General features: G+C 52.4%; 1 protein-coding gene across 6 annotated transcripts in view; it reads left to right on the plus strand.

Moving 5' to 3' along the window:
• Nucleotides 1-107: 107 nt before the first annotated feature.
• Plec (plectin) overlaps nt 108-14212 on the plus strand; it is a 78992-nt gene continuing 64887 nt past the window's right edge. For 3 of the 6 annotated variants that reach the window (XM_045143165.1, XM_045143166.1, XM_012948233.2), the window contains exon 1: nt 3595-3704. In XM_045143165.1, coding sequence (XP_044999100.1) covers nt 3620-3704 — 85 coding nt within the window. In that variant the 5' untranslated portion in view covers nt 3595-3619. Of the gene's footprint in view, nt 127-326; nt 380-416; nt 536-1531; nt 1731-3594; nt 3705-14212 lie in introns of those variants that run through there. The other 3 variants (XM_012948231.2, XM_045143160.1, XM_045143159.1) reach the window with 3 other exon arrangements.

Raw genomic sequence — 14212 nt, forward strand, 5'->3', positions numbered from 1 at the left:
GACTCAGACTACCTGGCACCCGGGCGCGGGGCGGAACCCCGCGCAGTCCAGCGACCTCACGCACGATCACCTGCAACGATTCCCGGTCGACCGGGCGCGCTAGGGGAGCGGCGGCGCCCCGCAGAGGTGTGCGCACGCGTCGGGCTCTTCCTCACCCCAGGGCTCCCGCTCTATCCTCCGGGGCCCTGGACGCGCGGGCCCCAGTCACGCAGGAATCTCCGCGGTGCCCGCGCAGCGCCGCTCGGGCTGGGGGGCCGGGGCGGGGCTCCGGGTTCGCCCCGCCTGCGCTGCCTCCGCGGCTCTCCCAGTCCCGGCAGTCCGGCTGCGTCGGCCCGAGAGGAGGCGAGCGGAGCCGCCCGGCACTTAGGGGTTTGGGAGGGTAAGGACCGGCTCCAGGCGAGCGCGAGCTGCGGGGTTGAGATGCGGCGGGGTTTCGGCCTTAGGCCACCCGGAACTAGGCGCTGCATCGCATCGCAGCCCACCCAGTCGGGAGAACACCTCCCCGCGCGCCGGAGATTGCGGAACTGGACTAGAGGTGCCGGGGTCCGTGGGTGGAGAGGCTGCTGCGAGGGCGCGGCGGACCGCGGCGCTCCGGGCTGGGGCCAGAGCAGAGACGGCCCGCGGAGGGGCCCGTGGTGGAGCGGGTTTAAGCCTGCGGGGTGCGGGTGCTCAGTGCCCGCTGACTCCTTCCCAGTCCTTGGCCGAGGGTGGAGGCACAGAACCCACATTGTGCCCCCACACCACTCCACCCCCGCTGAGACAGAGCCCCATTCACCTCTCGCACGCCAGGGCTCTTGGAGGCGGGGAGATGGGGCGTGTACGGGCGTGGGTTTATGTGCTCCTCGGCTGCGTCTGTGGCGAGCTGGGTGGGCTGCTGCAGTGGCCGCCGGGCTCCTCCAGGCCTTGCTGCAGCCGAGCTCCCGCGGCCCACGCCGCTGCGGCTCCAGCTATTTATAGGCCTTCGCTGCAGAGATCGAGGTGGGACCGTGCGGGGCTGGAGGTGGGGTGGGGTGATGGGGGAATCCTAGAGACTGAAATCGGTTGGAGGTAGAGTGTAGCGTCCAGGGCATGGGGGGCTGGGGACCTTTTCTGAAGATGGGGACAGTAGGGGCCCTGGCCAGTGTTTGCCCGCTGAAGGGTTTAAAGGCGGGGGAGTCCAGGACTGGAATGCAGGGAGTCGGAGCCAGTGACAGGGTATGAGGGAGTCTGTCTCATTGTCTGCGTGAAGGTTATAAGTGACCTTTTTTCCCCATTTGACATGGGGGAAGATGGAGTAAGTGTCCTGTGAGGGGGATGGAAGGAGGGTCAGTGTTTGGGTAACTAAGAGAAGGTGGTGGAAGCGTGTGGAGCTGGAGCGGGGTGAGGCTAGAGAGGAATGGGGTAGAAGTCTGAGCTAAGCAAGTGGCAGAGGTCAGTATGTGGGTGAGACAGGGTGTGCTATCAGTGTCTAGGTTAAGGAGATGGAGGGCCAGTGTGCAGCATCCACTCTCCCCACAGGCAGAGGCATGAGCCATTTCTGTTCTCCCTCCAGGAAGCCATGTCGGGGGAGGATGCTGAGGTGCGGCCAGTGGCTGAAGGTAGCTCCAATGGAAGCAGCGGTTCTCCCAGCCCAGGGGACACGCTGCCCTGGAATCTTGGGAAAACACAGCGAAGCCGGCGGAGTGGAGGTGGCTCTGGGGGCAATGGTAGTGTCTTGGATCCCGCAGAGCGGGCAGTGATCCGCATTGCAGGTAATGGGAAAGGGTCCGGACTCCTCACCCATTAGCACAGCTGTTGATTGAGCATCTGCTGTGTGTGGTGTGCAGGTGTTTGGACTGGGTGAGAGAGGTCAGTGGCCATGTGCCCTCAGGGAGGGCTTCTCCTGTCTCAGGTGCGCTCAGACAGCACAGCGCCACCTGCTGGCCCTGCCCAGGCAGCCGCAGGAAGTCTGAGGTTTGGCCATCTTGCTGGGCCACGGATCAATGGCTTTCATGGCTTGGGTCCCAGATGCGATGGGGATAATTTTTCAGGCTCCTGAGGTCAAACTGCTTCCCTTAGTCTTGGCTGCCACCTAAGGCTGGGGAGCGCATAGGAGCAGAACATGAAGGGATGCTTGGTCTTTGATAGAGCCAGACCTTCCCCTAAGTCAGGGTTCGGCTGGTGCCTTCCAGGAGCTCCTTGATGATAATGGCACCCATTGAAAGGCACGGCGGGAGACAAGCAGGTAGTTGAAGGGTGGCTAGTTGGAGGGCAGGTGACCCTTTGGCAGGTGGGTCACCCAGGACTGAAGACCATGAGGCAGGATGTGCTGGGAAAGGTACTGAGCCCATTTCACCCACGAGGGTTTCCTGGGGGATGGTGAGACATAGTAAAGACGGGGTGGGGTGATGCTGGAGGCTGGAAGGGTGAACCAAGGCGTGGGGGGCGGGTGGAGAGGCTGGCTGCTCTGCATGGAGGTAGTGTAGTGAGGAACTTTGTTAGAAGCACAGCAGCAGCTTGTGGAGATGGGGGCCGACAAGGGACAGGCTCTCACTACCTGTGCTTTTTGTTTTTGTATGTAAAGTCTCACTCTAGCTCAGGCTGACCTGGAATTCACTATGTAGTCTCAGGGTGGCCTCGAACTCTCTCAGCAATCCTCCTACCTCTGCCTCCCAAGTGCTGGGATTAAAGGCATGTGCCAACACACCTGGCACCCTGTGCTTTTTTTCACATCGCATAGCATTTTAAAGAATGGGGTCATTTCCCCGTTTGGATCTATGCATGTCTTTCCTCATCCCTGGGCCTTAATAATATCTTATTTAAGACAGAGGGGAAGAGGCAGATAAAGAGAATGGGCGCGTCAGGACCCTCAGCCCTGCAAACGAACTACAGACGTGTGTGCCACCCTCTGTATCTGACTTACGTGGGTCCTGGGGAATTGAACCAGGGTCCTTTGGTTTTGCAGGCAAACGGCCTTAACCGTTAAGCCATTTCCCCAGCCCCACCCCTGGGCTGGACAGGAGGGGTGGGGTAGGAGCTGCAGGGTCCTCTGCTGGTACCTTGCTGTGGCTGTGCCGCTCTTTGCAGGTCTTTGTGTTCGCGGATGACTCTTGACTTCAAGAAGCAGGACTTCTCTTCATGGAGCAGGAGGTTATTGAGCATTTTTCTCCTGTAAATGATCAATTCTGTATCTCTTATGTGCAGCGTGGGTGTGGGTGTTAAAGCCTCTTTATATATTGGCGATACCAACTCAGTCTCCACTGTGGCCACGGGAGAGTTCTAAGTAACGCGAAGGGAGGGGGCCAGGTGAAGTTGTCCAGGGCTAGGACGCTGAAGGCGGTCACCTCGGGACTGAAGCCTAGGTGAGGAGGAATGGCAGTGTCCGGGTCAGAAACAGGGAAGCGGGGTACTCCGGCCTGGTAGCGCGTGGGAACAAGACTGATCTCCCCCAGGGGAGCTTGTGAGCAGGCACAGTTCCCCAGGCAGCTCCCAGGCCCGCCGGCGGCCCGGCCCCGCCCCGCCCGGCCCGTGGGGCATCCTGGGTGCGGGGCGGGGCGGGGGCGGCCTCTTTAAGCGCCGCACGCGGCGGCGGGGGCAGAGCGGCTGCCGGGCTGGAGGCTGGCCTTGCGCTCCCGGCCGGCGGCGTTCGGCTTCTGTTGGCATGGCCGGTCTGCTGACGTCGGGCCCGGCGCCCGACGAGCAGGACTTCATCCAGGCCTACGAGGAGGTGCGGGAGAAGTACAAAGGTATGCGCCCTGACCCTCGCTCACCGACTGGGCGCGCGAGGCCTCACCAGGTCGGCGAGCCAGATAGCCCGTCGCTGACGACTGTGCCCACAGCTGCTGTCTTGACCGGACAGAGCCCGGACATCTGCTGGCTTTGCCAGCCTGTCTCGCCCCCTGCGGTCCTGGGCACCCAGAGAACGGTCGGGTGCGCTCCGCTGAGCCCCCCGCGTCCATGACCTTAATAGGACATTCGCGACGCACGGGTGGGTGGGGTGGCCCCTAGCGGGGGCAGGGGCGCACAAGGTTTGTCAGGGTCCTGCAGTCTGGGACAGTGTCCCTGTTAATGTCCAGAAGACACGTGGGTCAAGGCTGAGCCATCCACTGCCTCTCTAAGGCGCCTGCCTGTGGGTCGGGGTGGCTGCTGTTGCCTGGCAGTGGGTCACATAGCTGCAGCCTCTCCTCACCTCCCCAAACTGGCCAGGGCTGGGCTGCACCCTCCCTTGGCAGGGAGTTTCACTGCACCCTGCCTTTTGTTCCCTGGTACAGCCCTTCCACTTTTCTAGAGGAACCCCAGAGTGCCCCTCCAGCTCTGTCTATGGCTTTGACAGACCCCCTTGACTGCTCCATGTGCTTCTGGAACCCTGAACCCACCCAGGCCCTGGACACTGTCTGCTACTCAAAGCTCAAACACCAGAGCCCCTGGTTTGGAGGTTGGGTCTTGAGTTTTTCCTTCCTTCCTTCCCTCCTTCCTTCTCTCCTTCCTTCCCTCCTTCCTTCCCTCCTTCCTTCCTTCTTTCCTTCCTCCTTCTTTCCTTGAGAGAAAGGAGAGAGAGAGAAAGAGAGAGAGAGAGAGGAAGAAAGAAAGAAAGAAAGAAAGAAAGGAAGAAAGAAAGGGTGCACCCGAGCCTCCAGCCACTGCAAATGAACTTCAGACTCATGAGCCCCCTTGTGTGTCTGGCCTTTGTGGCTCCTGGGGAATTGAACCGAGGTCCTTTGGCTTTGCAGGCAAACACGTTAACTGCTAAGCCTTCTCTCCAGTCCAGTTCTCTGAGTTCTGAGTAGACATGGATATATGGCCCTGGTTCCCAGCCCTCTAAGGCTTAGAGGCCTGGGTGCATGCCACTGGGCATGGTCAATGTGGTGGCCCCAGGCAGAGCAGGCTCCAGCTCCACCCCGTTGGTTTTGCTGGCTCTGCCCCCAAGGGCAGCTCAGGGAGAGAAGTCCTGGGAGGGCTTTGCCTGGAGCGGGTGGGGCTGCTCTCCACTCTGTACCTCATCCAGGCGGGTAGGTTTCACAGTGCTATAGGCACAGTGAATGTGCTGTGTGGACCTTTGCCAGTGCTGTGACTGGCCTCTTTGCATGTGACCAGTTCACCTGGGTCAACTGGTGACAGTGTGCTTCTGAGCCTGACCATTGTAACCCTGGAGAGTCCTGATGCTCCTGTGCTACCACCCTTAGAGCCTCTACAAGGACAGTGCAGGGCAGGGAGGTGGCCACCTACTTGGGCCCCAGCACTCCTGGAAAACCCCAGAACAGCACTGTTTATGCACTGTCTAAATTGGAGCTGGCTGTGCAAACGAGCGCTCCCCCTCAGATCCTCTTCAGGCTGGCCGGGTCCACTAGGCTGTGAAGTGCAGTGTCAGAGCCTACCCATCCTGCCCTGAGAGGCTGTCTCTCCTCTGTGGGCTTAGGGGCCTCCTGCTCACGCAGGTGCGGATTGACAGATCCTGAGGTTCCTGGGACTCAACTGTGTCATCTCACAACCCAGCTTCACTGGAGGCTGAGGTTGCTGTTGGACATACTGGACTGTATTGGCCCATGCTTCTGGCTGGGTGCTAGAGGTTGGTGAGAGGGCTGTGGGTGTGGGAGTGCTGCCTGGAGTGGGCTGTCATGTGATGGTGCAGCTGCCTGTGCACATGCGCCCCACCAGCCTCAGAGTAGCTGAGTGGCTAAGCAGGACAGCAGGTGCTGGGGTCCCAGAGCAGAAGCTTCTGTAGTTGGGCATGGGGGCGCCTGCCTTTAATCACCATGCTGTGGAGACCGAGGCAGGAGGAACCCCGTGAGTTCATAGCCAGCCTGGGCAACAGTGTGAGTTCCAGTTCAGCCTGGGCTACAGTGAGATCCTGCTTTAAAAAAATAAAACAGGGCTGGAGTTATGGCTTAGCAGTTTAAGGTGCTTGCCTGCAAAACCTAAGGACCCAGGTTCGATTCCCCAGTACCCATGTAAGCCAGATGTGCAAGGTGGCACCTGCATCTGGAGTTTGTTTGCAGCAGCTGGAGGCCTGGTGTGCCCATTCTTTCTCTTTCTCCCTCTTTTTTTCTTAAATAAATTAATAATTAAAATATTTTAAAAAGCCGGGCGTGGTGGTACACGGCTTTAATCCCAGTACTCAGGAGGCAGAAGTAGGAGGATCACTGTGAGTTCAAGGCTACCCTGAGAATACATAGTGAATTGCAGGTAAGCCTGAGCTAGAGAGACTGAGACTCTACCTCAAAAAAAAAAAAATTTTTTTTTTAAAGCCAGGCATGGTGGTGCATTAATCCCAGCACTCGGGGAGGCAGAATTCAAGGCCACCCTGAGACTACATCGTGAATTCCACATCTACCTGGACTAGAGCAAGATCCTACCTTGGAAAAAAGAAAAAAATTAAAAAAAAATAGTAAAACAAAACAAAAAACCCAAACCTAAACAAACAAGCTTTTGAGCATGTTAGATAGCCAACTTTCCTTGGCTGTAGCTGAGGCAGGGACAGGAGAGGGCTGGGAACCATGTCTGGAGACCAGAAATAGCCTAGAAGAGGCCAGAGGTGCCCTTTGTGTCCTGTTTCTCTTTGAAACTCCACCCCAGTGAGCCCCTTGGACTGTCCCTGGGGTGCAAGGGGATTGTCCCCAGTGAGGAAGACAGAGGGCATGGTGCCTAACATTAGCCATTTAGGGCACAAGAGGTGGATGGACCCATCTTCTGGGTGGAGCTCAGCATCAGCTGGCTCTGTGAAGGGCAGAGAGGCCCACCTGCCCTCAGGAACCCCTGCCCAACCATGCCTGAACTGAGGAAAGGCTCTGACCTCGTCCTCGTGTTGGCTCTTGTCCCGAACCCCTCCCTCACAGAGATGCTACCCTTGCTCTCTGACTCTCACCCCACTAACTAACTAACTTTCACCCTCTCCCTTACAACTTCTCAGGCTCTTGATGGGCAGTCATTCCCAGTGCTTTCCTGGAAATCCCCGCTCTTCGCTATAGGACGCTGCTTCTTTCAGAAGTTTCCAAACTTCCTGTCTGCCTGACCCCCTAAGCCCTTCCATCTACCCTCCCTTCTATCCATGGAGATCCCCGCAGGGCTGAGACTTCTGGGGTCTGTGGCTAGAGAGCTCTGGGTGTCTCACTAAGGGAGGAGACCTCCCTTGCTGTGGAGCTGTGGGCTGGTGACTTACTGACAGCTGATCTACTGGTGAGGGGTATCTTGACCTCTGGTTCCCCAGGCCTGGGCTGCGACAGCTCACAGAGGCTAGAGAGACCTGAGGTCCTGAAGCAGGTGGGAAGAGTTGAGGGAGGTAGGATGTTAAGTGGAGAAGGAATAGCTTGAGTCCCTCCCTGTGGGCCAGGGGCCTCCACAGGGCCATGGCATAAGAAGCAAGGCAGGAACTGATGGCCAGGGCAGCCAGGAGTAGAGCCTTTCAAGGCTGCTCTGTCAGGGATGGGCACCTGCTAGCAACAGACAGCATAGATGGCAGAAAGTGAGGCTTGGGGGTATTGATCAGACCGCTAGGCAATCCCAGTGGGGGCAGTAGGTATGGGAGATGAGTACTTCTGGTGAGTGGGTGGGATTGGGATTGAAAGTCTGCAGAAAGCACCTATGTGGGCAGTCCACAGTGGGCTGGGAAAAGGCAGGCTGGAGAAGGTCTGGAAGGTGTGCCAGTGTGTCCAAAAGAAGAACTGGCCAGGGACCCCACCTCCCTCCAAGGCCGTGCCTGCCCGGTGCTGTTGTGGGTGATCCCTCTCTTCTGCGTTCCTCTCCTACATTGGACTCTGAGCTCCGTTATTTGTGTCCCTGGAACTCGCGTGTTCCCCCTCCCCCCAGCGAACACTTGCAGTGTTTGCATGGATGACAGTGGCTATGTGAAGGATGTCCTCTGCAGGGGCTAGGGCCCAGCGGGCAGGGGTGGAGGCAGGCAGTGGCTTGAGGTTCTTTAGAGAGGGCTTATGGTCTGCATTTGCTACCAAAAGTAAAACATGCTTTAAGGACCCCGGTTCAAGGCTCGGTTCCCCAGGTCCCACATTAGCCAGATGCACAAGGGGGCGCATGTGTCTGGAGTTCGTTTGCAGAGGCTGGAAGCCCTGGCGCGCCCATTCTCTCTCTCTCCCTCTATCTGTCTTTCTCTCTGTGTCTGTCGCTCTCAAATAAATAAATAAAAAAATTAAAAAAAAGTCAAACATTATGGAACTACCTAAATAAAAAGTGGTAAAAGTCACATTGAAAGAGAGAAAGGCAGAGTGGATACTAGCTCTCAGACCTTGGTTTCCTTTGGAGCTTCTGGCTTTCCACTCCAACCCTAGTTAAGCTGACCTCATGCTTATTATTATTGAGATGTAATTCGCATGCCATAATATAATTAACTCATCTGAAGTGTACATGCAGGCTGGAGATATGGCTTAGTGGTTAAGGCACTTGCCTGCAAAGTCTAGGGACCCAAGTTTGCTTCCCCAGTACCCATGTAAGCCAGATGCACAGGGTGCTGCATACATCTGGAGGCCCTGGTGCACCCATATTCATTCTCTCTATCTGCCTCTCTCAAATAAATAAAGTATTTTTAAAAACTTTAAAATAGTGTGCAATCTAATTGGTTGAAATTTTTTCAAATACTTTATTTACTTGCAAGCAGAGAGAGGATAGAATGGTTGTGCCAGACACAGTAGATGGGAGGAAGGTGCTGCAAGTGAGCTTCAGACACGTGCGCCACTTTGTGCATCTGCCTTTATGGGGTACTTGGGAATCAAACCTGCGTTGTTAGGCTTTACAGGCAAGTGCCTGGGCATCTCTACAGTTGTCCAGTGCGTTTTAATGTGTTTGGAGTTATACAGTCATCACAGTCAATTCCAGAACATCATTGTCACCTAGCCCCTGGCAACACTGATCTGTATTCACTCCTTATAGATTGCCCTGGATTTGGATATTTCATCAAAACATGGACTCATTGAGCCAGGCATGGTGGCATACACCTTTAATCCCAGCACTTGGGAGGCAGAGGTAGGAGGATTGTTGTGAGTTCAAGGCCACTGTGAGACTACTGAGTGAATTCCAGGTCAGCCTGAGCTAGAGTGAGACCTTACCTCAAAAAAAAAAATCTAATAAATAAAAAAATAAGACTCACATGTATACTTTTGGACTATTTATAGTCTTAGAGTCATCTGTAGTTTTACATCTGCCTTGTTTTGCTTAGTGTAGTGTTTCGGGATTCACAGATGTGTCATATGGACACACATGTCAGTAGTTTTTGAGCTTTTGAGATAGGGTCTCACTCACTATGTTGCAGTTACTTTTACAGTGCTGGACAAACACAGCCAATGGGAGGAAAGCTATTCATTTTGGATTACAGACTCAAGGGGACACTGCATGATGACAGGGAAACCATGGCATGAGCAGAGGCTGGACATCACCTCCTAGCCAACATCAGGTGGGCAATAGCAGCAGGAGAGTGTGCCAAATACTGGCAAGGGAAAGCTGGCTGTAACACTCATAAGACCCCCCCTCCCAACAACACACCTTCTCCTGGAGGTTCCAATTCCAAAATTGCTACCAGCTGGGGACCTAGCATTCAGAACACCTCTAGGTTCTTATTGGGACAACACCTAATTCAAACCACCACCCACTATGTAGGCCAGGATGTCCTTGAACTCATAGTGATCCTCCTGTCTCAGCCTCCTGAATGCTGAGATTAAAGATGCTCACAGTTGATGAATATTTGAGTTGTAACTGCTTTTTGGCTTTTATGACTAATGCCACTCATGAATATTTACATACAGGTTTTTGTGTGGACAAATACCTTTCCCTTGGGTAGACACCTAGAAGTGGAATTGCTGGGTCGTGTGGGAGTTCTATATTTAACCATTTGAAGAATAGTAGCTTGTTTTTTAAAGTAGCTGCAGTAGTCTGCATTCCAAATATTAATGTATTAAGTGTTTCCAGCTTATTCCTTGCCCCTCAGCCCATCTTCTTCTTCCTGCTTTCTCTCAATTTTTCCTTTCCTTTCCTTTTTTTTTTTTTTTTTTTTTTGAGAGGTACAGTGGCAGTTGGAACCCAGGGCCTGAAGGATGCTGGCACATTTAGATCTTGACCATGCTACCTTGCCCATTACATGGCTTTTTATTTTCTTGATAGCATACTTTGAAGCTGATTTCTTTTCCCTTTTTCCCCCTTGTTTGCTTGAGTTTTTGATGTCATATAGAAACCGTTGCCTGGGCTGGGGGCATGGCTCAGTGGGTAAGAGTGGTTACTGCACAGGCATAGGTCCTGAGTTGATCCTCAACACCATGAAAAATGTCTTGTGTCACTGCATATGCCTGTAACCCCATCACTGGGTGAGGAGTGGAGGAAGGAGGATTGCTCTAACTGAAAAAAAAAAAAAAAAAAAAAAGGGAAGCACCAGGTTCAGTGAGAAACTGTCTCCAGGAAATAAGGCAGAAGAGGAATAGAAGAAGACACCCAGCATTCTCCTCTGGCCTCCACAAGCGCACATGTGTGCATATTCCATACACACACATATGAGAAAGAAGACGGAGCTATTGCCTAAGCTACAAAGATTTATGCCTTTTTTTCTTCTTTTGTGTGTATGTGTGGGGGTGGGGGGGTGCTGGGGATCCAACCCAGGGTGTATTTGTAGGAAGGAAGTGCTCTGCTACTGAGTGACTGTTGTAGTCAGTTTCATGTTGCTGGGATGCACATCCAAACCAGACACAGTTCATGGAGGAAGGGGCTTATATCAAGCTCACAGATCCAGGGAGTTCTATCCGTGGTGGAAGAAGCTGCTTCCAGTCATAAATCCAAGCAGAGAGACACCATCAAACAGCCAGCACCACAAGCGAGGACCTCTAGAGCACACCTCTGCACACCTCTGGGCTGGAATTCAGATTGGCCCCCAGTGATGCTCCCCCACCCCAGCAGGAGTCTGCCTGCTGGGCACTGAAGCTGCAAGTTCAATCTTAATAAAACACCTGAGTCCATGGGGCCATGCATTCACATTACCACAGTGGCATTACATTTCCTATCTGTTTAGCTCGTACGTTGATGTCTTTGATTCATTTTGAGTTAATTTTGTATATGCATATGGTAGAGGCCCAACCCATTCTTAAGCATGTAGATACTCATTTGTCCCAGCACTATTTGTTGAAAAGATTCTTTCCCTATTGAATGGTATTAACAGACTCATGCTTTTATTTGTTTTGTTTTTTTGAGGTAGAGTCTCACTCTAGCCCAGGCTGACCTGGAATTCACTATGTCGTCTCAGGGTGACCTTGAAATCATGGCGATCCTCCTATCTCTGCCTCCCGAGTGCTGGGATTAAAGACGTGCGCCACCACACCTGGCTATAAAAAACATTTTAAAAAAACTTTAAAAAAGCATCAACTGGGTGTACTGGCGCACGCCTTTAATCCCAGGATTAAAGGCACTCGGGAGGCAGAGATAGGAGGATCGCCATGAGTTCGAAGTCACCCTGAGACGACAGTGAATTCCAGGTCAGCCTGGGCTAGAGCGAGACCCTACGTTGAAAAACCAAAAAAAAAAAAAAAAGTTTATTATTATTATTAACAGAGAGAAAGAGGCAGAGAGAGAGAGAGAGAGAGAGAGAGAGAGGGAGAGAGAGAGAGAGAGAGGGAGAATGAATGTGGGCGCCAGGGCCTTTCAGCCACTGTGAATGAACTCCAGATGTGTGGCACCTGGAGAGTCAAACAAGCGTTCTTAGGCTTCACAGGCAGGTGCCTAAACCACTAAGCCATCTCTTTAGCCCAACTCATGCTTTTCAAAGGCTCCAAACACTCCACTCCTTGGAAGTACCACCACTTACTTACTTGACCCTTTTAGATGAGCACTGACTTGTCTATGAAGGCCGTACTTGTAGATTGCTCTCCAGTATAGATAAGCCCTGAAAATATAAGACAGACTTTCCTCAGTCTTGAAAATAGTCTAATTTGACTTAGTCTGTAGTCTTTGATCATAAATGAAGGCAAGCTTCCAAGTTCCTGATCATTTGCTTTTTTATGAGCCATTTGTTCAAAAGTGTTCATTTCTGTATCTGCTTTACATGGGTACTGGGGAATCGAATGCCAGTTGCCAGGCTTTATGCGGGTACTGGGGAATTGAATGCCAGTTGCCAGGCTTTATGTGGGTACTGGGGAATTGAATGCCAGTTGCCAGGCTTTACGTGGGTACTGGGGAATCGAATGCCAGTTGTCAGGCTTTACGTGGGTACTGGGGAATCGAATGCCAGTTGTCAGGCTTTATGGGCAAGCACCTTAACTGCTGAGCCATCTCTCCAACCCCCAAAGTGTTCATTTCTGTGTAAGAATTTAAATATTTTTATTTATTCGAGAGAAAGAGAGAGACAGATAGAGAGAATGAGCACATCAGGGCCTCCAGCCAGTGAAAACAAACTCCAGACATATGTGCCACCTTGTGATTCTGACTTAGGTGGGTCCTGGGGAATTGAACCTGGGTCCTTTGACTTTGCAGGCAAGTGTCTTAACTGCTCAGCCACCTCTCCAGCCCTCTGTGTTAAGATTTTTAAAAATATCTTATTAACTTGTGAGGATACTGTTTATATCCTATTGCATTATGTAAGCTCCACATTTTTTTTTCTGATTGCTTTAAAAATTTTTTATTTATTTATTTGAGAGAGGGAAAAAGGCAGTGAGAGAGAGAGAGAGAGAGAGAGAGAGAGAGAGAATGGGTGCACCAGGGCCTCCAGCCACTGCAAATGAATTCCAGACACATGGTCCACCTTGTGCACCTGGCTTATGAGGGTCCTAGGGAATTGAACTGAGGTCCTTTGGCTTTGCAGGCAGATGCTCCAACCACTAAGCCATCTCTTCAGCCCCTGGTTAGTTTTGTTTGTTTGTTTTTTGGGACAGGTCTCCGTCTACCCTGGGCAGTTTCATAGACTCCAAAGGTCACAGAATAAAAGGCTGGCACTAAAGAGTCTTGCTATGTTGCCCACGCTGATCTCAGACTCTTGGGTCCAAGTGATTGCCTCAGCCTCCGAGCAGCTGAGACTACAAGTGTGTACCACCATGCCTGGCCAGACCCTTATTCTCTGACCTTTTGATTCTGTGCTATGCTTTGAATGGCTTTTTTTTTTTTTAAATAAAACAACTGCCACAACAAACAACAAACATGTAGAATTTCTCCCAGTACTGGTATGTCCTTTTTTTAAAAACAGCTCTACTTTTTTTCTTTTTCTTTTTTTTTTTTTCCAAGGTAGGCTGACCTGGAATTCACCATGTAGTCTCAGGGTAGCCTCAAGCTCACAGTGATCCCCCTACCTCTGCTTCTGGAGTGCTGGGATTAAAGGCATCTACCAACATACCTGGGAATAGCTATACTTAAAAAATTTTCTTAAAAATTATTTTAGAGTGACTGAGACACACTGAGAATTGGTGCGCCAAGGCCTCAGCCACTGAAGTTGAACTCCAGACACTTGCACCACCTAGTGGGCGTATGCAACCTTGCGCTTGCTTTACCTTTTGTGCATCTGGCTTATGTGGGATCTGAAGAGTAGAACATGGGTCCTTAGGCTTTGCAGGCAAACACCTTAACCGCCAAGCAATCTATCCAGCCCAAAAGCTCTACTTTTAACTTTGTTAGAAGACTCTGAGTGTTCTGTCTTTGGGATCTAGAGGTAGGCTTATAGGGGACAGGAAGATTTTAATTATCTTTTCTCTTACCAAACTCAACTTTATGAGAGCAGGGTCTTTATCTTCCTGCAACTCTGTAGCTCTGAGCCCTTCCGGGAGAGCTGGGAAGGACAAGTGGACTCTGAGATGGACTTCACAGGCATCCTATCTTTCTTGGAAAGGCCTTTGGTTCCCCCAAGAAACTGCCAAGGTGGCAATAGAGATGAAAGCAGCTGGGGATGGAGGTGGTATGTCTGTCAGGAAAGCTAGAACAGGATCTGGTGCTGCATGTATAAGATGGAAGACAGACAGATGGACATGTCTGCACAGAGGCTGGAAGCTGGAGAATGCCAGGGTGAAGCAGAGTGAGAGACAGTCCTTGGGAGGCACACCAGTAGGGAAGGCCACAGGCTTGTGCTGTGAGCCTGAGCCCTTCCAAGTTTAGGGGCTGGGAGAACACAGAGCAGGGGACTGGGCAGGGCAGAGCCATATCACTGGTGCTAGTGGCCTCATGAAGGAGGAAGGGGCAGGAGATGGCTGTCTAGATGTGAGATTTGAGAGCAGACAAAGGCCTGAAGAGTACCTGGAAAAAGTAGATGAGGAACATCTGGGACCTCAGACAGGCAATCCTGGGGTGCAGTCAG

The sequence above is a fragment of the Jaculus jaculus genome, chromosome 2, assembly GCF_020740685.1.
Source record: "Jaculus jaculus isolate mJacJac1 chromosome 2, mJacJac1.mat.Y.cur, whole genome shotgun sequence".
Taxonomy (NCBI): Eukaryota; Metazoa; Chordata; class Mammalia; order Rodentia; family Dipodidae; genus Jaculus; species Jaculus jaculus.